The sequence below is a fragment of the Uloborus diversus genome, unplaced genomic scaffold (assembly GCF_026930045.1).
Source record: "Uloborus diversus isolate 005 unplaced genomic scaffold, Udiv.v.3.1 scaffold_14, whole genome shotgun sequence".
In the NCBI taxonomy this organism is placed as follows: domain Eukaryota; kingdom Metazoa; phylum Arthropoda; class Arachnida; order Araneae; family Uloboridae; genus Uloborus; species Uloborus diversus.
Genome location: NW_026558098.1, coordinates 1,698,302 through 1,723,058, shown reverse-complemented (window position 1 = coordinate 1,723,058; position 24,757 = coordinate 1,698,302). Strand labels below are relative to the sequence as shown.

At 37.7% G+C, this 24,757-nt stretch overlaps 1 protein-coding gene across 1 annotated transcript in view; it reads left to right on the top strand.

Annotated features, from left to right (window-relative positions):
• LOC129232829 (uncharacterized) overlaps positions 1-24,757 on the top strand; it is a 54,325-nt gene that overhangs the window by 15,615 nt on the left and 13,953 nt on the right. The window contains exons 2-4 of the mRNA XM_054866928.1: positions 9,067-9,245; positions 17,824-17,949; positions 24,087-24,213. Of these exons, the coding sequence (XP_054722903.1) occupies positions 9,067-9,245; positions 17,824-17,949; positions 24,087-24,213 (432 nt within the window). The remainder of the gene's footprint in view (positions 1-9,066; positions 9,246-17,823; positions 17,950-24,086; positions 24,214-24,757) is intronic.

The following is a 24,757-nucleotide window of genomic DNA, read 5'->3' as shown; positions in this document are numbered from 1 at the left end:
TCGGTGCGACTTCCACTTTCTTGAAATGAAGACACAGTTCTTGATTAAAAATACAGGAAATTTATTTACACTATGTACACGGAAGATCGTCAACAACTGCTAAATGAATCATCAGCAATTAAGCAAATATCACACAACACCGTAAACTCAACGGTTACACACGTATTTACTTCCAATACGAAAAACAACACAGCGAAATGCCTCGCAATAAACAGAGCAAATACGCTCTCAGTTCGAATTCTCAATCGAAACTAAACTCTTTATCCAGCGTAACGGTTTATAAACACACCGAAAGAAATCTCTCAAATATTCCAAACGCTTCTGGAAAATAGTAGACCGTTATCAAAATTTATCAATGAACAAAAAAGAAATAGGGGAGTCGTATACTTTAGCCGAATGAAAAGGGGTTGTATATTCATTACGGGAAACTATTTACAGGTTACGTTACTACAATAATTACTATTTACAGAATTTGTAACAATATGAATTTCTTTAATCATACGGTGCTTCTGCAACAATGAATTTGCTTTGCTGAATCCATTTTTTTTAATTACGAGAAAAGTTAATGCGTATATTATTTTGCTTTCTGGTAATGTATTTAAGTACAGTTCATTAATTAATGCTAATTATTTATTCAATAGTTTATTTTTTACTGTTTTTCGTTCTCGAGAAACGATAAAATCGAGTCAAGGCGTATTGGGATACGATATGATAATGAGGCTTTTGATCTTGGACCCTCCAAAATTTTTGTGTGCGCCACTGCACCCGTGCATTTGGGGACCAGCAACAAATTTTGGAAAACAAAAATGTTTTTTGATCATCAATTCATCGTAAATAGCTGAGATTAAGCTGTAAATTTCAGAAATTAGTTACCCTACTATCTACAATTATTTTACTTACTTTCAAGAAAATATCACCGATATTCATGAAGATGTAAGCATTTCTATCAGAACTACGAATTTTATTTGAAGCTTTTTGGCTCAAAACACGCAAAGTTTTCCATCAAAACTTACCAAACTTTAAAAAAACTTGACAGCATATAAGAGAAGTATAAAACTAAACTTTGAAATTTAAATGTTGAAAATTTGATGAAATACGAACATTTATAGCAACATGTAATTGAAATTTTTAGAAGGTTGTTTTAAGGGGTATTTTTACTTTTCGGGGGGGGGGGGGCTCTTGATTTGAGGGGGTCTTTTTGCGATATTTAAGAGGGTTGCCCTTGCTCTTAAGGGGGGGGGGGAGGGGCACTCCTGTGTGCACATAATGATATGTTCGCCGTGTAACTAGTTTTAGAGAAAACTACGAAATAAAGTTTCTTACTATAATTTTTAGAAGCTTAACACTATAATATTATTCTAAAGCTGCTTAACTAATACTTATTGATCTCTCATTAGTTTGCTCGTTCGCATATTATGATTTTTCTGTTTCAATGCTGCTTGTTCTTAATTCCTAAATTTTCTAAACATCCTAACTAACATGAAATTTTTTTATTCTTATTATATATACATTTTTTCAAACAAAAATATCGTAAATGTAAAAAACGGTGAAGTTGGCATAGTTCTTTATGTATAAAGTAGCTCTGTAGTTGTTTTATGTGTAAAGCTCGATATTTGTGCTGTTAAGCTAGTTTTTATAGAAAACTACGAAACGAAATGTATTACTGACTTTCAGTAATATTTAGAGGTTTAATGATGTACTACTGTTTCAAAACGTATTTATTGCCTCTAATAAGTTAATGTTTTCTTATAACTAAGAAAGCATTGCTAATTTGTTATGCTATTATGATTTTTTTTTCAATTCGAAGACTTGTTTTGACATTCTTAATTTACTAACTGCAAATTAACACGAAGCAATTTGATTCAAAATCTTATCTTCTTTTTTAGAAACAAAATATTGCAACTGTATTTTTATTATAAACGCTTTAGTTGGCTCTTATTGGGAATGGTGGGCCATAGCGGGTAGACCTTCGTATCCTCCCCCGCATGGTGTGTAAGCGGTGATGCATACGTATGTCACGTTTACCCGAACACCCCCGAGTTTTGATCAGTCCCAGCAAAGCAGCAGTGAAGGCATAACGCAACTAGGCCTAAAGTTAAAAAAAAAATACATGTCTTAAAAAAAAAAAGTTTTGTAATTTGTGATTAGTCGAAGATCAGCTTATTTTTTTGATTGTCGATAATATTACGTTATTCTGACACTATCCACCTGCAATTACGATGGTCATTTAGTTCGTTTCTTTTTTAAATTTAAGGTTATAATTATTGAAATAAAATACGTGCCTTCGGGCAAAGCGTGTATAGGATTTAATCATACATTTATTTATAACTAGCAAAAATACCCGGCGTTGCCTGGGTCAGTAATAATTGTGAGAAACAATCGCTACTTTCTTTCGTTCTCTGTTTTAACTGAAAGAACTCAAAACACACCGCTCTGACGTGATTAAAAATCGAGCTTCTTCCTTACCCATAAAAGTAAAATAGCAATAAGTATAAAGAACGAACGAGTATTCATTTAAAAACGAAAGCACGAATTGAAGCAGGAATTTCCAAAATATGAACTAACAAAAACAAAGAACACTAAAAAAACCGTGCGCTTCATTTAATTAAATATTACACACACAAAAAAAGAAAAAAAAAAAAAGCTCTCTATGTTTCCCTGAGTGTGCAAAAAGTAGAGTTTCTAAATTTTTAAATGACTTTAAACTCATGTTTGCTCCGGAGAAGCCTTGATTCAAAATTTTCATTATGATTACTTTTAATATTGCTGGTGTAAGGAAACGAATTTTCGTAACAATGGGTTTTATCATTTAATAGGGAAATGACATGACATTTACAGTTTTCCATCATAACGCTTTTAAACTAAGTTTTTTAGGAATAAATTATAGCCTAAGTTGCTCCCTGAGAATGTAGCTATCTATGGTGAAAAAAAATGGTTGAAATCGGTCCAGTAGTTTTGAAGATTACCCCGGACATACATACACACAGAAGTAGCCATTTATGTATAAAGATTTCTTGACACATGTGCTCACTTAAATTTTCAATTTCAATAGGATAAGTCAATTAATTTAATCAGTTACTTCTTTATGTTTTATAAACAAATGTTCTGACTTTAAATTGGATAAGTACAATTTTTTTATGCATTTTTTTTTATAATCACAGGTAGCTAGTCAATTATTTTAACCGTTTATGACTTCATATTTGATTGGCAAATGTACAAATTACAATTAGTTAAGCTTGCTCGCTTTGGGCCCCCTGGTAGGGCAAAGCGGGTTTTTCAAGAGTCTGTAGTGTTTGATAATAAATAAATATTGGGTTTGAAATAATACAAAAATCATTTTTTATTCTGAAGTTCAAGAACACCCTGCTAGGAAATAAAACCGAAATTGTTGCGATAAAAATCCAAAAACTGAAACTTTCGAGGGTTCTTCGTTAACTTACCCGCTTTAGGCGACCCTCCCCTCCTAGTTGTTTTATGTGCACGCATGATATTTGCGCTGTAAAGCTAGTTTTACAGAAAACTCCGTTCAAAACAAAATTTCTTACTCTAACTTAAGAGGTAAGATAAATAAATACCTTTGTGCTGAACAGTAAAGTAACGTAAAATCTCATCCAGTTAGACGCAAGAATATCCATAAAATAATGTCGCTTCTCATATCTCAAGCAGATGACTTTAAATATCCAGCCTAAAAACTTTCAAAACTGCCGTTTACATTGTATTTACCAGCCATCCCAGTCTTATTTAGCTTCTTCACTTGTATATTAGTTCTTTTTATTGTTTGTTATCTTATTATTGTTATTGGTTTTTGTAATTATCAAAATTGTTCCAGCGAGTGTCGCTCGTGATCTGTTCTGTTCCCCCCAGTCACCACTTCCGGTTAAACCCTCACCGGGGTTGGTACGGTGGTGATTGGTGGGGTTTAAATAAATAAATAAATAAATAAAGTAACAACGTCTAAAAAGAACAAATTCGCTTTTTAGACGCTGTTACATTACGTTACTTTAACTTAAGAGTTTTATTGAGGTGCGGTAATTCTAGAACTGATTAAATAATACTTATTGAACTCTTATTAATTTCCTTGTTAACATATTATGTTTTTTTTTTCCAATTCTGCTGCTTGTTGTTTATTTCCGAAATTTGCTAACCGTCCTAACTAACATGAAACTATTCGATTCTAGATCTCTCTCTCTCTCTCATTTTTTTTTTTGAAGCAAACATATTCAAAACATGTAAATAAATCTAAGAATTTTTAATCTTTTATGAGATTTTTGGGGCTTAAATTGGGCGCGCCGTCTATACCAAATTTGAAGGTGGCTCGTATTTCTCAGATACGCTATTGTAAAATATAATATTTTCAAGAGATGAAATGTTGAAATTTCGTTCTAATTAGCTAAGAGTTAGCAAGTGCAATTTATTTAAAAAAAAATCCGTTTTAAAACACGGAAACAATCTGCCTTAAAAAACAAAAACAATGTAAAATAACCAATGAATTATTCGAATTTACCTAAACATAAAACAAAAAAAAAAAATTGTCGGTGTTTTACCTCAATTCAACTATTTACATGAATAACAAAAGACTAAAGATGATATGAAAGTTAGAAAAAAAAAAAAAAAAAAAAAAACCGTCAAAAACAGGGTAAATGTTCCACCATTTAAATTTGTTCCACATTCCCCTACCTCTTACAACTATATAATGTGCTGCACTTCATTTATATTGTAATTATATTCTGCCTTGTGTTAATCTATTTCTAATGTTTGAAAATAAATCAGTAATCTAATAGGAAACTAAACATTCTGTTTCATATCCAATGAAAAAAAGCTTTATCATTTAATTTTTCGCCGTAACCTGACGATGAAGTTACTAAAATATCCGAAAAATATTCTTAATTTGGAGAGTGGGCCCTATGTAAGTTTTCTACCAGAAAAAAAAATTGAATTTTGACATCTTGAATTCAAATTATGTTTTTCGCAATCACGAATGTGTGTATGTAGGCGTGTGTGTTTCTGTGTGGGGTATGTGTGTTTGTGTGTAGGGGTATGTGAATATGTGTAGGCATGTGTGTTTGTGTGTGGGGGTATGTGTGTTTGTGTGTTGGGGGTATGTGTATGTGTAGGGGGTATGAATATGTGTGTGTGTGGGAGGGTATGTGTATGTGTGTGTGGAGGGATATGTGTATGTGTGTGTAGGCATATGTGCTGGTGTCTGTGTGCAGGCATGAATGTGTGGGTAGTTGTGTGTATGTGTGTATACGTTTTTGTGTGTATGTATGTGTAGGTGTCTGTATGTATGCGTGTGTGTATGTGTATGTAGGTGTATGTGTGTATGTGTTTGTTTGTGTGTGTATGTGTGCGTGTGTGTGTAGTTGTGTATGTATGCGCGTGTGTGTAGGACATGGATGCAACCTGGAGACGGCTTTCGCTAGAGGAGCAGCATCGTGAGGAGCCGGTCGACGGTGATGCTGCGGAGGGTGGCGGTGGGAAAATAAAATGATAGGAATTCAAAACAGTCAAATGAAAGCAATAAGCAATCGTGATTGCTCAAAAAAAAAAAAAAAAAAAAAAAAAAAACAATTTTTTTTTGGTAGTGAATTAAATCATGAATAATTAATTATGAATTATTATCTAAAATTAATGTGTTTAAAAGACTTCATAAGGTTAGAACATTGATCTGTGTTCATAAACATACCTTAATTATTAAAAACCATGCATATGTAGACTTTGGAACGTGTCCTAAGGTACAAAATGTTTGGCTGTCAAAAGGTACAATCACCACGTGGTTTAAGAAAAACCAAAACAATGATCAATCAGGATGCACTATCAATATTTTCTCATAACCGAAATATTTTAAGTACTTCTCTTTTATAAAAAAATAAATTCCGTTGATTAAATTTACTAATACAAAGTCAGAAAATGAAATAAAAACTAGTATGTTGTGGCCATCACGAAACTTTCTTCTATATTTTTCCTTTTTTTGATCCCTCCCCATGCTTGACGAAGAAGCAATATTCCCAACAAAAACAAAATGACACATGCAAAAACTTGACGACCATCCCAATGTCTGAATTATTGTAAAAGCAAAGCAAAGAGCGAAAATTGAAAGTTATTTTAAAAGCCTTGCTTGAATTAATTACAAATATTTTATTTGTTAACAAACATAAGATGGCAACAGTTAAAAATTTTAAATCATTGAGATAATATTTCCGATCATTTCCATACAATTAAAATCACGAGAAATACGCAGACGACAATCTATTACGATTTATCTTTCTTATTGTTGCATTAATCAAGCTATTTTTATTCGCAAAAAAAAAAAAAAAAAAAAAAAATCAACACCTCTTGGAGCGATCGGCGTCAAAATTGAACCAAAGCCTGTTTACATATAGATTCACATATATTCCAAATTTCAACCAGAACGTAGCATTACTTCTTGAGATAGGGCACTCACAATGGAAAAAAAGAACGGGTGATTGCGCTACCCCCTTTTTAGCTGTTGACACAAAAATAAAATCAGTTCTTATACCCACTAAGGGCTACTTGCCGATAAATTTTTGTTTCATTCCGTTCATTATTTCTTGAGATACAGCAGTCACAATGGACGACAAAAAACGTTCTATAGCTCAACCCCCGTTTGAGTTATTGACACCAAAATTCAATCAGCACATGTTCCTGTTAATACCAACATATGGACCAAATTTTGTTTGATTCCGCCAGTTACTTTCAGAGGAATAGCAAGCACGCGTAACTCGAAAAACGTCCCATTGCTCCACCCCCCTTGGAGGAATTCGCGCCAAAAACTAATGGGCACAAGTTCACATAGGGGCACATATGTGTACCAAATTTCGTTCGATTTCATGCGGTAGTTTTTGTTGTAGAGCGGCCACAAAAAACTGGTCACACACAGACGTGACACACATACACACACACATACACACACACACACACACAGACAGACAGACATTTTCCAAAAATGGTCGAAATGGACTCAGCACACCTCAAAACGTTCGAATCCGTCAAAATTCGAAATTCGAAAATTTGCACGAATCCTAGTACTTTCTTCTATATATTAGATATAGAAGAAAGTAATGAAGAAACTATTTACTTTGGGGGAGTCGGAAAATTTTCTTTCTCTCACAAAATCGCCAATTTTACTCATTTGATGCTGATTACTATGATATGGTACCGATAGTAATGGTGCTATAACTGATTGCTATGGCACCATTTAGTGGTAAAGGTTACTATCAGAGACTACAAAACAAGAAGTTCTGTCTAGAACTAGACGAGCCTACTTTCCCGTATACCCATACTACTTTCTAGTACCTGATCAATATTCTCAAAAATAGCTAAAATCGCAATTTTTTTCAAAAAAAGAAAAGCAGCAACTTTTAAGCAAAGCAGCTAATACACTTTTTTCCATTAAAAAAAATGTTTAACAGCTTTCAAAACGAAAAAATACTAATTAAATTAATAAGCTCATTAAAGTAAATACATCATGTCAAAAAAAAAAAAAAAAAAAAAATCGTTTCTTTTTCCCCTGTTGCCAAAAACAATTTTTTTAATGAATTAATGCACGTACCAAAATAAATGAAAACAATAAAATGTTAACTTAAAGAAATAATTTTCATTGTCAAAAAAAAAAAAAAAAAAAAAATCGTCCGCGCATATCTTTATGTAGAAACATAAATGACTTCCAGTTTTTTTGCCGAAAACTGAATACCTAAATTAAATCTTTAGCGTAAAAATAAAAACAAGTCAAATCAACAATAATTATTTCACAGTCAAAACCATAGCTGCGGATTTGGAGTCGGAGTCAATCTCATTTTTGGGTAAAGGAGTCGGAGTCGAATATCTAAGAATCGGAGTCAGTCATTTGTCCTCCGTGTATAAATTTTTGCCAAAGCTACGAAGTCAGACTCGAAGTCGGGGAGTCGGAGTCCGATTAATTGTCGGGCACAGGAGTCGGAGTCAAGTGCCCCTAAATTCTCGGAGTCGAAGTCTGGAGTTTTGCGTCAAGAGCTATTTCCAACAAAATTTGTTTGAAGTAAATCCGCCTTCAAGTACGGAATCTACATTGACTTTCAGTTTCCCCGTAGGCGCTAATGTTATGGGATTTGAACTGTTCAAAATTGAACGGAAAATTGTATATAAAATATCTTTTTGATTTGAACAAGTTTTTCGTCAAAATTTTTCTCCTACAAAGTTTGTTTGAAGCAAGGAACAAGTTCACAGTTCGGAATTGCCTTGAATTTTCCCGTAGGCACTAATGTTAAGTTTTTTTGAACTGTTCAAAATTGAACAAAAAATAGTTCAAATCAAAAAGTGAAATATGGGAGTGAGGTGTCCTCGTCGAGATCTTTCGAACAAAAAAAAGTTTTTTCGAATCGGACTACTCATTCAAAAGTTATTAGGGGGGGGGGGACAGACAGACAGACAGACAGACATTTTTCCCCATCTCAATACCCTACTTTCCAATTTTTAATTTTTCAATATTTATTTAATTATTTTATTTATTTTTGACTTTTTTTTGTTTTTTACGATATTTTTAAGATGCATTAAGCCTTCTTTCATGCTTTTTTCTTCTTTTTCTGACTTTTACAGGGAAAGTAGGTTAAAAACATGGCTGCTAAAAATAGATTCTTAGAAATTAGCTGTGTCTGAAGGTACATACGTCCCAAGGAAGGGCGCCCATATGGGGGGGGGAGCACGTGGGGGCTCAAGCTCCCTCTTAGAAATTAGAACTTCCTTGTTTTTAGTACTTTTCTCTTTGTAGAAATGTAAAAATCTTTCTTCTCCCCATTATTGAATAAGTTATTAAAAATGTCAAATTTTAACAACTCTCATCTGTACGGAAATCGGTATCTATGGGGAAAATATACTGCTAAATCATGGGGAAAATACCTGATTCCCCCCCCCCCTTAAAATTTTATATATGGGCGCCCATGGTCCCAAGGTACAACACTCTCCCCTACTCCTAAAAGTTGAGTAAAATATAAATGTAAATAATGTTTGAGTTTATAGCTAAACAATTTAACTATGGAGTGAGCATTTTCTTGTTTCTTTTTCCCACAGTAGACGGCGACCCGCAGCTGTTTTCTGGTCTCGAGGGTCGAGAATGCGTCAACTGTGGCGCCATTTCGACCCCGCTCTGGAGGAGGGACGGCACCGGCCACTACCTGTGCAACGCGTGCGGCCTCTACCACCGCATGAACGGCACGAACAGGCCCGTCGTCAAGAACCAGAAGAGACTGGTGAGTTTCCTTTTACCGTCGTCATTAATGGTGACCGGGCGACGTCAAATAGGCTCGTGGTCACAATGTCCTCCAAGTGAAACGGGGCGTGGTGGCGGGCCGTGGTAGCCCAATCGGTAGAGTGTCGGATTCGGGGCCGGAGGGTCCCGAGTTCAAACCTCGATGGTCGAAGACCCACCGTCGTCATTAAAGGGGACTGTGCGACGTTAAATAGGCTCGTGGTCACAATGTCCTCCAAGTGAAACGATACCTCTGGGGGTGCTAGCACCAGGTAGCTATTAGCTCTTGGTCTAGTTCTAAATTCTCATTAACTGTTCGATCCGGTGATGGCGCTGCCATCTATCGGTATAAAAAATAATGGAGGCAAGGCACTTAGTATGCAGTCCTCGACATAAATACAGTTGTAGTCAGTTGTGACTCTGAATCGAATCGAGTTTCTTTTTACCGTCGTCATTAATGGTGACCGGGCGACGTTAAATATGCTCGTGGTCACAATGTCCTCCAAGTTGAAACGATACCTCTGGGGTGCCAGACCAGAAAGTTATTCGGCTCCTGGCCTGGTTCTAAATTCTCGAACTGTCCATAGATGGCACCACCATCTATTGTGCTGTACGAACTATATTCCTCCCGATTACATCCTTGCCTTGAAAGGGATCAACTCTGTCGTTGGTTATAGCACCCAGAGACTGCAGTTTAGCCTTGCTACGGATTCATCAGTCTGGAATAGTCAATAACCGAGTCGGAGGAAGGTGTCGGGAGTCTCTGACAAGGAAGGAGTTGCAGTCGCTGATAACCATGATCACTAGCGCAGAATACACGTGATCTCTAGAAATACCTTCTGAAAAGGATTTTTCACCATAAATACCTTCTGGAGGTTTTTTTTGGATCAAAATACCTTCTGGAGGAGGATTTTGATCAAAAAAACCTTCTGGAGTTTTTTTTGGACCAAAAATAACTTTTGGAGGTGTTGTTTTTGACCAAAAAATCTTCTGGAGGGTTTTTTTTTTGACCAAAAATACCTTCTGGAAGGGTTTTTTATTGACCATAAATACCTTCTGAAGGGTTTTTTTCTGACCAAAAATACCTTCTGGAGGGTTTTTTCTTCCACCAAAAATACCTTCTGGAGGGGTTTTTTTTTCCACCAAAAATACCTGCTGGTGGGGATTTTTCGATCAACAAAAAAAAAAAACCTTCTGGAGATGATTTCGTGATCAAAAATACCTTCTGAAGGTTTTTTCGGACCAAAACAGCCCTTTCATATGCATAAACTACTGTATTAGAATATGTATTTATGTAAAAACCAAAGGCTCTGGGGGTTTCCCCCCTTCGCTTCGCCACTGACCATAATGACTATCAGTTTAGAATAGTCAGTAACCGAGTTGGAGGTGGATGTCGAGAGTCCTTGACAAGGACGAAACTTCAGTCTCTGGGTGTTTAACCAACTCATCAATCTGGAATAGTGAATAACCGAGTTGGAGACAGGTGTCAAGAGTCCTTAACAAGGTCAAAATGCAGTATCTGAATGCCAAAACCGAGCAGTCGGTATATTGCATGTAGTTCTACCTCAGCACTGACTTAGGGGAGGTAATTCTCTAAATAACTTTCTGATGTTGGTGGCGAAAATCTCGAAGTATTCGTACTAACTTCAACGATTATTAGTAAGCTGTATGTTATAGCTTATCACCTAAAGTTCTGTTCTTTATTTTGCGATTTGAGGATCACCATTGTTTGCGAACTCTCGCTGGTGTGCTAAATTAATCTTAGCTACCAGTTTGAAGGTCTTTCAGCTAGAATGAGACGGCATCTGCCTCCATCTCTGTTATAGACTATTCCAGACTGATGGGTCCTTAACAAGGTCTCAAATTTAATGGATTGAATGCCGCTACTGTATTTGAATGTTAGGATGCTAAAAGAGGGATTTTCACGAATTCTTTCCACCCCGAAACTTTCTTTTGAATTTCACCGATGCAACTAAAGATGTAGAATGCTTGTCTTCTGCTATGATTTTAGTTTGGTTGTTGTCAGGATTTAATTTCTATCAGAATGTGTACCAGAATCTTATGGTCTTCAAGCTTATTTTCCTGTTTAATTAAGTTGAATGTTTTTTGAGATATAAGAACCCACATAAAATTGAAGGAACTGTGCACCCTGTGAGCTCTCATGCACAAATTAAGCCTGTATGCTACTGAAATGGGAAGATTGGGCGCCGTCGATTGGGCACCGCCAATTGAGCGCCGGGAACTTTGGGCACCGAGCATTTCGGGCGCCGGTAACATTGGGCCCAAGTTTCTGGCACCCAATGTGCTCGGCGCCCAATGTTCTCTGCCCCCAAAGTACTCAGCGCCCAAAGTTTTCGGTGCCCAAAATGTTCGGCGCTTAATGTTCCCGGCCCCCAAAGTATTCAGCGCCCAAAGTTTTCGGTGCCCAAAATGTTCGGCGCTTAATGTTCCCGGCCCCCAAAGTACTCAGCGCCCAAAGTTTTCGGTGCCCAAAATGTTCGGCGCTTAATGTTCCCGGCCCCCAAAGTATTCAGCGCCCAAAGTTTTCGGTGCCCAAAAGGTTCGGCGCTTAATGTTCCCGGCCCCCAAAGTACTCAGCGCCCAAAGTTTTCGGTGCCCAAAATGTTCGGCGCTTAATGTTCCCGGCCCCCAAAGTACTCAGCGCCCAAAGTTTTCGGTGCCCAAAATGTTCGGCGCTTAATGTTCCCGGCCCCAAAGTACTCAGCGCCCAAAGTTTTCGGTGCCCAAAATGTTCGGCGCTTAATGTTCCCCGCGTTCGATCTGTGGCGCCCTATCTACCTAGACCGGTATGCTACAGGGTGTCCAGCTAACGACAAAGGACGATTTGGAATGAAATAAATGATATGTTTATTGTGAAAGCCATAGCATAATCCTGCACAGAAATTTGGAAATCAGTACCTAAAAGTGCCAACAGGTGGCGCTACACACCACCTGTTGGCACTTTTGATTGTGATTGCAATATGGGTTCCTATAAATAGTGCTGCAAAGGTTGGACGATAATTAATAGCGTTGAAACGTGAAACAAGGTACAAACACGTATGCTATTAAACAACGAGCGTTACCTGGTACTGGAACTTCACAGCTTAGGCTACAATCCTACGCAAAAAAACGAAGATACCAAAGACTGCATAATGTTCTTATACAGACCCTGACCCGAAAACTATCCGTACGCTCTTCGCCAAAGAACAGGCAACGTAACCGATGAGCTGGTGGGTAATGTCGGACCAGAGCGAACAGTAATTGCACCTGCAGCGCCTCCTTCTGGCACTTTTTTGTACTAAATTTCAGAATTCTGTACATGATTATTACGATTTTGGCAATAAACGTACCGTTTGTTTCGTTTCTAAATCGTCCTTTGTTTTCGACATATTTAATTTTGAATTTAGGTCTGTACCATAGACTAATAATAAGAATAGACCGACTGCGGCAACCCTTTTGCTGCTCATAAACCAAACCATGTGACTGGTGGATATCCCAGCAACAGCGGGCGTTGATCGTAGGCCCGCGAGAAATAAATTAAATAGAATTGATGGAACACGGAAGAATGATCTTTTATGGAGTCTGATTTGTAAATTTGTTATTCTCAGTTGCAAATATTTTGTTAATATAGTGAGTTTTTTGTTTGGATAGTATTTTGCATTTTCTTTAATCAATTTCAATAACTCTCTAAGCAATTCAAGATGTAAGCGCCCAAAAAGAATCGGCAAACGGTAAGATTTTTACCTACAATTTCAATTTAAGATACCGATTAGTACATTTTTGCATTGACGCAAAACGTTTACGCCATTACGTTCACGCCAACGCTGACGTAGCAGTTCCAAATGAAATACAAGTTACTGAAAACTGTGATCAAAAACTAATGACTAATGTCAAAATAATGCAGAACTAAAAGAAAAACAGTTCAATCTCTGCACCTGGGGAAAAAAATTATAATAAAAACACATTACGTCTTAAAATACATGTCGAGTGCCAAACTATGGATAATGTTGCCATCTAGCAACCATGCTGCCAAAGTTTTCGCCAAGCCTCCCACCAGTCACATGATGTATCCATGAACCCATTTTTTCATCAGCAAGTCTGGGAAAGCTCGGTCTACTCTTATTAGTCTATGGTCTGCACTCATTTATACGAGCGCAATGCCATTTGAGACTTTTTTTTTTGAGTTGAGGAAGTTAATCGACGTACAATGAACCCTCTATTATCCGTGCGAGGATTATCCGGCTCAAAGATTATCCGTTCAATTTGAAAATAGTTTGCCTCCTGATTTTTCCTGCATCCCAAAAGACTTTTTTTTTATTAGTCATGTGATAAATCTGAAACATTTGGAGCCAAATGAATCATAAATGAGCGAGATGTTAGACATTGAACCTTAGGGTAGCCTAAGATCCCTGTATATACTAGCCGGCGCACCAGCTTAAGATCAGGCATTTTGGATCGGAGCCCGTGTTTGAGTTTTGTCTTTTCTGGCAAGTCATCGCGTTTGGTGATTTTTCACTGCGAGCAATGATTAGCGGCACGTGAATTGTTTATTAAGTAAAATATTATTTTTTGCCAATTTGGCAAGACCTGAAACTTTTCTCTGGTAACCCTATCTCCACAACAATGGAAAATCCGTTTCAAAAAGGCTTAACTTAAGCTGATGCGCCGGCCTATTTATATAGCGGCTCTAGGGTAGCTTCACTTGGCGTACTTACCTCACGAAATCTGTTTTTTTTTTTTTTTTTTTTTTTTTTGAGCAATCACGATTGCTTATTGCTTTCACTTGACTGTTTTTGGCGTCCTATCATTTTATTTTCCCACCGTCACCCTCCGCACCGTCACCGTCGACCGGCTCCTCACGATGCTGCTCCTCTAGCGAAAGCCGTCTCCAGGTTGCATCCATGTCCTACACACACGCGCATACATACACAACTACACACACACACACTCACATACACACGCAAACACATACACACACATACACCTACACACACATACACACACAAACACATACACACATGAATACATACAGACACCTACACATACACACACCCCACAACATACATATACCCACACATTCATGCCAGCACACAGACACAAACACATATGCCTACACACACATACACATACCCCCCCCCCCCACAAACTTTCATACACACAACTACCCACACACTTATGCCAGCACACAGAAACAAACACGCATGCCTACACACACATGCACATACCCCCCTACACACATACACATACCCCCTACACACAAACACACATACCCCCTACACACAAACACACACGCCTACATACACACACTCGTGATTGCGAAAAACATAATTTGAATTCAAGATGTGAAATTCAAATTCTTTTTTTGAGCAATCACGATTGCTTATTGTTCTCACTTGACTGTTTTGATGTGCTATCATCCCCCCCCCCGTGATTAATAAGCGAGTAATAAGCGATTTAGTTTTTCAAAAATTAAGTTTTCAATGCTTTTACGCAATGCATAATTAATCCTCTAGCTTGCTTGTAAATCCAATAGCAGAACAATTTATCTCTCTAAAGATCTTAAAAATTTTAAAATTCTGTTACTTCACGGACTCGAGCTCAGCAGAAGTTGGCGAGGAAATGCCTGTGCCAGCATCCATAATCATAAACATCTTTATTGAATTTTCTTTTATAAGCGAAATCTTATCTGCATGAAAAGGTTTGATTTCGCGTCGAAAAGTTATTCTTACATCCATGAATGAGGTTTAAATTTCATGTTGCACTTTTCATATTTATGTTTCGGATTGGACGCGTAAACATACGAAGTTGGGGTTAAGGGGTCTTCGATCCCGATAAGACTGGATGCACCTGAAACATTTAGTGTCGATTTTATGGGGATGATAATGGGGTAGTTAGGAATGGGGAGCCTGTTTAAAAAAAAAAATTAATTTGAATTTTTGTCATCTTGAATTCAAATCATGTTTTTCGCAATCACGAGCGCGTGTGTTTGTGTAGGCGCATGTGTGTGGGTGCGTGGGTGCGTAAGTGTATGTATGAATGTGTGTGAGTGAGTGTTGTGTACGTGCGTGTGCGTGTAGGTGTTCGTGTGTGTGTGTGTGTGTGTGTAGGCGTTCGTGTGTGTGTCTGTGTAGGCGTTCGTGTGTGAGTGTAGGCGTTCGTGTGTGTGTGTAGGCGTTCGTGTGTGTGTGTAGGCGTTCGTGTGTGTGTGTGTGTGTGTGTAGGCGTTCGTGTGTGTGTGTGTGTGTGTGTAGGCGTTCGTGTGTGTGTGTGTGTAGGCGTTCGTGTGTGTGTGTGTGTGTGTGTAGGCGTTCGTGTGTGTGTGTGTGTGTGTAGGCGTTCGTGTGTGTGTGTGTGTGTAGGCGTTCGTGTGTGTGGGACATGGACGCCACCGCCCAGCAAAAGTGGATTTCGGGGGACAGTGGTCAGGACCAGCCGCGCCGCCGCCGGTGGACGGTGGTGCTGCAACCCTGGTCCAAGCTGAAAAAGGAACCGGAACATCAAGGACTGTCAAGTGAGAACAATAAGCAATCGTGATTGCTCAAAAATCTAATGAAACAATACTATGGTTTTAGTTTACTTTTTTTCTACATAGTATAAAATGAAGTGTCCAAAAAGCGTCTGTGTGTTTGAACTCGCAAAACTCGAGAATTACCCGGCCGATTTCGCTGAAATTTTCACAGTTTGTTCCTTTAAGTCCTGAGAAGGTTTGCAGACCAGTTGGAAAAAAATTCGATGAGTAGTTCTTTTTTTATTCCAATTTAGGCCCAATTTTCACATAAATTCCCGAATATGGGGGTAAAAAATGACTCGCAAATAGTAACATTACATATCGTTGGAAAGGGTAGAATTTTCCGCGTTCTACGCAATTTGTTCCTACGCTCTAACTTAATTGCGGCGGGAGTTATTTACGTTTTTAGCTCGAATTTTTTTAGGCTTAGCTGAAATTTAGGCAATACTTTCTTCATTAAATCCATCAATAAAAAGTGAAGGAATTGTCCTACAGTTTTCGTTTTGACACCATTGAAAAGAGCTACCTTTTTTACTCCAGATCTAACTCGACCTATGGTCGGAAGTTTAATTCTCTATCTCAATTAGAAAAAAAAGTTACAAGCGAATGAAATGAAGTTCAAAAATCTGTTCTCTATTCAAGTTTTTAACCATTTTATTTTGCGTTTCCACGGTAACGCTTTTTGAATCCATTTTCAATTCTGAAACTTATTTTATTTTGTGTTTCCATAGTTACGCTTTTTAAATCTATCTTTCTCATTTTATTTTAATTTCTTAAAAGTATTTTAATATTAGTCGTCATTGTTTGGAGTTGAAATTTTGCATGATGATTTTTTTTCTTTTATTTATGCCTGATTGTTGAATATACGTCACTTGACACAATTTTTGTTTTCAAAATAGACCGCGCAAAACCGGGCAACGCAGCTAGTCTTTATATATTTAAAAAAAAAAGAGTAACATCAAAGAAATGGGGTCGTTTCCGAAATTTTAAGAGTATTTTTTTTCGGAAAGAGCATGCTAAAAACATAGGATCTGACCATTTTTTTTTAAAATAATTTGATTAAGTTGAATATTAAAAAAAAATTATTTTAATCCTTGCACAGATCATTTTTTACGCTTCTGTACATGACATCGCAAATGATGAAATACCATTCACTGATGCCATTAGCCCAGAGCGCAATATTTAATTCGCATCTTTACTCACATGTAATCGCACGATACGGTTGATTGTAAGCGTAGAGCGCAATATTAAATTCGCTTCTGAATTATAACGTGGAACGTGGTAGACAGCAAGCGTATGGTGGAATGGCTCGCCAAAATGCATCACTTGGGACGTCATAAAGACCATGCCTTGTTTAAAAAGTCGAACATTAAAAAAAAAAAAAAAGGGGGGGGGGGAGGGCCGTGGTAGCCCGATCGGTAGAGTGTCGGATCCGGGGCCGGAGGGTCCCGAGTTCGAACCTCGATGGTCGAAGATCCACCGTCGTCATTAAAGGGGACTGGGCGACGTTAAATAGGCTCGCGGTCTCAATGTCCTCCAAGTGAAACGATACCTCTGGGGGAGCTAGTACTAGGTAGCTATTAGCTCCTGAACTAGTTCAAAATTCTCATCAGCTGTTCGATCCGGTGATGGTGCTGCCATCTATCGGTATATAAAATAATGGAGGCAAAGCACTTAGTATGCAGTCCTCGACATAAATACAGTTGTAGTCAGTTGTGACTCGGAATCGGAATATATATAATAGTGAATGATCGAGTAACGCTGCTGACGTCATCAATAATGTTACTTTTCATGAAAATTTCCTCTCAATTAAAATTGAATCTGGTGCAGAGAACAGTTTATTCAATTCTTACTATTAGTTCACATTCTCTCTACATGGATTATTCACAATTTTCAAGCATTGATAAAATACTTTTTTCTTGTACTGGATGACACTTGATGTTAAAACTGTTGCTTCAAATAAATAATTAAATTTAATTTCTCTTTTGCCACTTAATATATAATTGTAAACATAAAATTCTTTGTTGACCTAAGTTGGCTTTAATCTTTATTTATTCGACTGTTGTTACAGTCAGCTTCCAGACGGCTGGGCCTGTTTTGCTCCAACTGCCAGACGACCAACACTTCTTTGTGGAGGAGAAACAATCAAGGGGAACCGGTGTGCAACGCGTGTGGTCTGTACTACAAATTGCATCGAGTAAGTACTAGTTCACTAATGGTATTCCAAATCTGCAGCAATTTCCAATTAAAATGAGAATCCTCATGTATGAATAGCGAATGATCGAGTAACGCTGCTGACATCATCAACAATGAGACTCGCGCCACGGGGTGATCATTTGATAATATTTTCTGGTAATGTGTTTGACATCCAGGGAAATGCCTTTTTTTGAGCAATCACGATTGCTTATTGTTCTCACTTGACCGTCCTTGATGTTGTGGTTCCTTTTTCAACTTAGACCAGGGGCCTCTGCAGCACCACCGCCCACCGGCGCTGCTCCTCTGGTCCTGAGCATTGTCCCCCAGAAACCACTTCTGCTGGATGGTGGCGTCCATGTCCTACACACGCATGCTCATAGATATTCGCACTCACACACGCGCGCGCCTTTACACACACGCACACACACCTACGTGCACACACTTAAGCCTACACACACACACTCGGCTTTACACACATAACCAACCTGGAGGAGGGATATGCTTGGGGGGAGGGGGGCGTTTCTAAAAACAATAACTCCAATGAGTGGGGTCTTGTCGCAACTCGTGATTGCGAAAAACATAATTTGAATTCTAAGTTTCAGAATTCAAATTAGAGTTGATTGGGGGAAGTAGAGGTCACAGGTCTTTATTTTTTTGTTTGTTTTTTTTTTAATTATTATTATTTTAAATAATTTTCTTGAGAAACGAAAAACTTTGTTCATAAAACTTAATCTTATCCTCATTGCCTTGGATGCAAATGTGCTGAAAACTTTTCAGCTGAACTGTAGTTTCATGAAGATTTATTATTTTCAAATTGTTTCCATGCTACAAATTCAAAAAGATATTTCTTTTTTTTTTTGGGGGGGGGGGGGCGAGGCTGAACTGGATCCAGTATCTTGACTGTTTTGCTGGTAAGACTCATTTTAGGAGAATGAAGAAATGGAAAAATGATCAACAATGAACGCTATCTACTAGAGTTTATTGTTCATCCACAGGAGTGAGGGTTGACATTTCAACTATCAAAATATCACCAAACAGGCAATGGCTTCGTTAAAATGTAGAAGAGTAGAAGCAATTTTCACTCGTCATACCATGACAGGCGACTTTCCAGTGTTTATACAGGGTGTCCAGGAAAGGACTCCCTGATTTCAAAATTCAATGTCTCGAAAACAAAGGCCGATATTGGAATAAAATAAACAGCATGTTTCTTGTGAAACCCATAAAAATCATGTATAGAAACTTAAAAATTAGTAAGAAAAATTGCCAATAGGGGGCGCTGCACGCTGTTATTGCAATTCAAATCCCTGCAGCGCCCCCTGTTGGCAATTTTTGTTACTAATTTCCAAGTTTCTGTACATGGGTTCTGTGTATGGGTTTCACAAGAAACATACCGTTTATTTTATTCCAATATCGGTCTTTGTTTTCTAGATATTTAATTTCGAAATCAGGGAGTCCTTTCCTGGACACCCTGTATATCATATGCAAGGAAGAAAACACTGGAGCCGAAAACGGTTCTACATTTGAAGAGTTAGCATGTGAACATATTACCAAGTAACTTTTTTGAAAAGATTTTAGCATGAGTAATCAAGTCATCTCCTTTAAGTGTAGTTTTTTTTTTTTGAGCAATCGCGACTGCTTATTGTTTTCATTGACCAGCCACCTCGCCAGGGCCCGACTAACTAAATGTGAGGCCCAAGGCCCACAATAATTTGGAGGCCTCTTGAAGGCTATTATTTTAAAAATGTGTGTATTTTTTGTATATTTGTAATGATATGCATGATTCTTTAAGTAATATGAGGCCCCTTAGGAAAAGGGGGCCCCAGGCCCAGGCCTAGTAGGCCTGTGCGGTAATCAGGCCCTGCACCTCGCCCGGGCGCTTCTCCTGGGCGGTGACTCCTCCGGCTCCTCTTGTTCGCCCTTATCCCCCAGGAGTTGATCTTATTTATACCCGACCCTCTTGACTTTATACAATCCTCTTCAGACAAAAACAGCATCCAGCATGCAGTCATTGGCATTCATTTGAATTTTGAGCGTTTTGAGTTCAAATTATGTTTTTCGCAATTATGATTGCGATAGGAGCCACTTGTAGGATCAAGACTCGGATGAGTAGGGACCTATCGCAACTTGTGATTGCGAAAAACAATTTGAATTCAAGATGTCAAAATTCAAATTAATGACAGGGACTGGATGCTTGATGTTGAGTGTTAGATTTTTTTTTTTGAGAATCTTTCAAATAAAGTTGTTTTTAGTACTGTGATGTAACCAATCCGAGTCTGAGATTTTCAGTTGCAAAATAAAGATCCCATCGGAGCGAAATCATAAAAGAAAAAAATCTATACCTTTAAATAGCTTCGTTATTGTATCAACACTAAACCATCATGCAGGAAAAATGGTAGTCATGTGAATCAGGGAAAAGAGCTACATAAACAAATTTCGAGTTCAATGTCTCAAGTTCGCTGATTTTTTGACACAAAATCTTCTACCACCGAGCTTTTCATCATCTATAACATCTTCATCCAATATACTTCTTTTTAAGCTCTGTTACGTAACGTCTTCACCCACTGAGCTGTAAGACATAATACCGTCCTACACTAAACTGTTCAAGCTCTGTTGCTTAACATCTGCTTTAACTCAGCTCAGTCACATAACATCTTCACCTACTAAGCTCGGACACATACCATCATCATGCTCTAAACAGTTCAAAAGCTTTGTTGTTTAACATCTCCAACAAAGCTCAGTCACATAACATCTTCACCCACTTATCTCTGACACATACCATCATCATACACTAAACTGTTTAAGCTCTCTTATTTTAAGCTCTGTCTCCTTCAACTAGCTCAGTTTCAGTCACATAACATTTTCACCCACTAAGCTCTGACACATACCACTAAGCTCATGCCCTAAATGGTTCAAAAGCTCTGTTGTTTAACATCTTCAACAAAGCTCAGTCACATAACATCTTCCTCCCTCTTATGCTGTGATATGTACCATCATCATGCCCTAAACGGTTCAAAAGCTCTGTTTAACATCTTCAACAAAGCTCAGTCACATAACATCTTCACCCTCTTAACTCTTACACATACCATCATCATAAACTAAACTGTTTAAGCTCTGTTATTTAACATCTTCTTCAACTAGCTCAGTCACATAACATCTTCACGCACTAAGAACTGACCCATACCATCTTCACCCACTAAGCTCTGACACATACCATCATCATACACTAAACTGTACATAAGCTCTGTCATGCAGGGTCCCTCATATATTAACCTCCCGTATTTGGAGAGGGGGCACTGTGTGAGTAGTGGTGGGGATGCGGTAGTGGAAGTGATATCGGTAGATAGCAGTATATGTGTCATTTACTGTAGCAACAATGGCATGGTATATTGTCAATCCACCACTGTCTGTACACATTTATGTATTTGTCTATGGGTCATTTTCTCTAAACTGCTAAATTCTTGTTCTTGTTCCAAAAATAACAAACTAACTAGTATAGAAATAAAACTGACGCTAGAATGCTTTAACAACATGTTTTTATGTTTGTAAAATAAGTTAAAACAAACACTCTATTATTATTATACATTTAAATAATTTTTTGACATGATAAATGTCATTCCCCTGTGTGTCCCTACCTCCACCTTAAAGCAAAATCAGATCTAAAGATTCAGGAAGCCATGCATATATGTGTACAGAAAATGTTGTTTAACCTCTTAAGAAGTGTTGTGCAATGTTGTAAAATAGAAAAAAATATTCTTCAAGGTTTGCATTATTTAAAAAAAAAAAATAGTAAAAAATGTCCTTCGATTTTTTGTCATTCCCCTGTCGAGGAATGGAATGAATGTTTCTCACACCTGGTAATAGTTGTATTAACTCATAATTTAATCTTTGAATTCTGGTCTCATCATAGAAATAATCTTAATTAGTTCTTTTTGAATGAATACACGGTGTCGAGTATATTCGGGTGATCTCAAGTTAAATCTTGATAAGTATTTTTAATGACTGTCACTACCCTGTCTCTAATAATTCATTTAATTTTGTAATAATCGCTAAATGAATGATTGACTTTTGTTTGTATGAAGTTTCCCCCCTTTACTTTAAGTGACATTGATATTTGTTGTTTGCAGTTATGACAATATATAAGTTAATTTTAATTTTTGTCATTCCCCTGTCGTCCTTCCCCTGTAAAATAAAAAGGAAACAAATAACCACAATAACTACTTTTTGGACACCACGACATTGGATCTTTTTCAATTTCATAAAAGTAGTGTTTCCTTTTCTCACATAAATTATAATATCGTCAGTAAAACGCATTATTTCCTCTAAATGTCATTCCCCTGGCACAGTGAATGCCATTCCTTGCCCTGTCCAAATTGCGCTGTTTAGGGAAAATGACCCATATTGTCAATCCACCACTGTCTGTACACATTGATGTATTTGTCTATGTTTCTCGTGCAACTCAAGAGCGGACTGGTTGGGGGGTTGAATTTTCGTATTCAAGACTTGCAAAACATGTATTTGTATCTTTTGGTTGCAATCGACGTCTGTACGCCCTGACGTATGTGTGTATTTACATCGCATTCATCAAAACGGGTGGATCCCATATAGAAGGTTGGAATCTGTACTACAAGTTGTTGCATCACTGAATCTTATAACTTTTCCACTTGAAAATTTTTTGTACTTGAAAGTATTTCTAGCTAGAAAGCTAAACTATAGCTAGTTTAGCTTTCCAGTTTCAAAAAAAAAAAAATAAAAAATAAATAAATAAATAAATAAATAAATAAATAAAAGAAAAAAAAAGAGATTCACATGAATAGTTTTGAGTTATGATAGATCAGAACGTAGCTATACGCCGAACATTCACTTTTCATTTTGATTAAATGTACAGCTCCTACGCAGTTTTGCACACTCAATTATAATACAATACAAACACCACTGAGTTAAATAAAGCGACAAAGCCTAAGATTGACTGTGCTTTATTAAAACGAGTGTCAGAGCGAACCCCATTCTTTGTTAAGCAATTATGCGAAAAATTGCTTTGATATTTTTGAATGTCTTTTGTACAGTTCTATGTAACTTAGCGGCAAAATATGGTTGCTGTTGTTGTAAAGAATCATACAGTGAAACCTTTGTAAGTTGACCACCTTCGGTGCACTACTTTCGTGGTCAACTTAAACAGGTGGTCAACTTATAGAGGTGGAATTATAGGATGCAGATCTAATTGTATGCCTGAAAATAGCGGTAACTAAGACTGGTGGTCAACTTTACAGGTTTTACTGTATAAGGCCTCCTTCACACGAGGCAACTTAGTTGAATCAACTTTTGATGGTAATGGTGGTTAAAGTTGATTAACGGATGTGCCCGATGAGTTGACTGCCATGTGAAAGATGATAGGCAAGTCCTCTACTCTTCTATTTCGTTACACTTCCTAATAAAGCTCCCCGCTCGTTCGAAAGTTGATTCAACTAAGTTGCCTTGGAAGGAGGCCAGCTTATTTCTGTACCTCAGAGCCAGAGTAGCGTACGTCACATTACCGCTACTTTACAGGAGAGAGGTAAAACGTTTGTCTGGCGCTGGTAGCGTATATGGAGTTCGGTGCGCCCCCCCCCCTGCCCACACAATGAGTGTGCACAAGCAATTTATTTTAATAAAGTTAACATAGAATTTTTTTCTGAGTAGTGTGTGCCCTAACAACGCCACTGTCTAACAATGTACGTCACTGTCTGGCGCATACAAGGGAGGGGACGCGCGCCCTTTTAACCCTGGTGAAAAATTATAGAGCATTTTTTTTTTTTTGAACAATTACGAATTGCTTATTTTGACTACTGATTTGACTACCCTCTGAACACTAAAAACCAGCCAAGGCTGTGAATCCTTTTGAATACCCGCGACACTGGGGGGCTCGGGGGTTCTCTTTCTGCACCCCGGTTGAACATTTCAGAAATCTGGCAAGCCTAATTTATACTAGGCGCATAACCCTTCTTATCACATTTGAATGAACCACAATTAAAAAAATCAAAGTTAAAAATTCCGGGAATTCAGTGCAGAATGTGTGCGTAAAAATGATTTGTGCGCATGGATTTGAGCACACTTTGCCTTGACATTTCGAGTGATAAATTGTCTCAATTTCAATTTGTGCAGGTGAACCGGCCCATAACGATGAAAAAAGATAACATCCAGCGGCGGAAAAGGAAGCCAAAAGCTTCGGAAATCAGAAACGAACAAGACCACAAAACCCAGTGGGCCAACATCAAGCAAGAAATTTCTGGTAAGATGGCCACTTTTTGCACTTTGAAGCTTTAACGCATGAGTTCTCTTAGCCGAAAATCAGTGATTTTTACTTCCTTTTACAAAAAAGGAAGTATTGTATTCACGAAAAAAATTTTCACCAAAAAAATCGGCCTTCATTTCTATTTTGCTCACCCCCAAATGAATGTTGAGTTTTTTTTTTCAACCCGACCACACGTGGATATATGCTTAGGAACCTGCAGACACCCGAAATATCCATTTTGACGACCCCCGAGTTAATTACAACAAGTTTTCTCGTGACGTCTGTATGTACGTATGTATGTGCGTATGTGTGTATGTGTGTCGCATAACTCAAGAACGGAAAGTTCTAGAAAGTTGAAATTTGGTACTTCGACTCCTAGTGGGGTCTAGTTGTGCACCTTCCTTTTTGGTTGCATTCGTATGCTCCAAAGGGGGTCTTTTGCCCCTTTTTGGGGGGAAATCATTGTTAATTTCGATGTAAACTCACGTGGTGTTATAATTTGGCGGACATTTGGCGATAATTCGCCAGTCTTTTGGTCGCC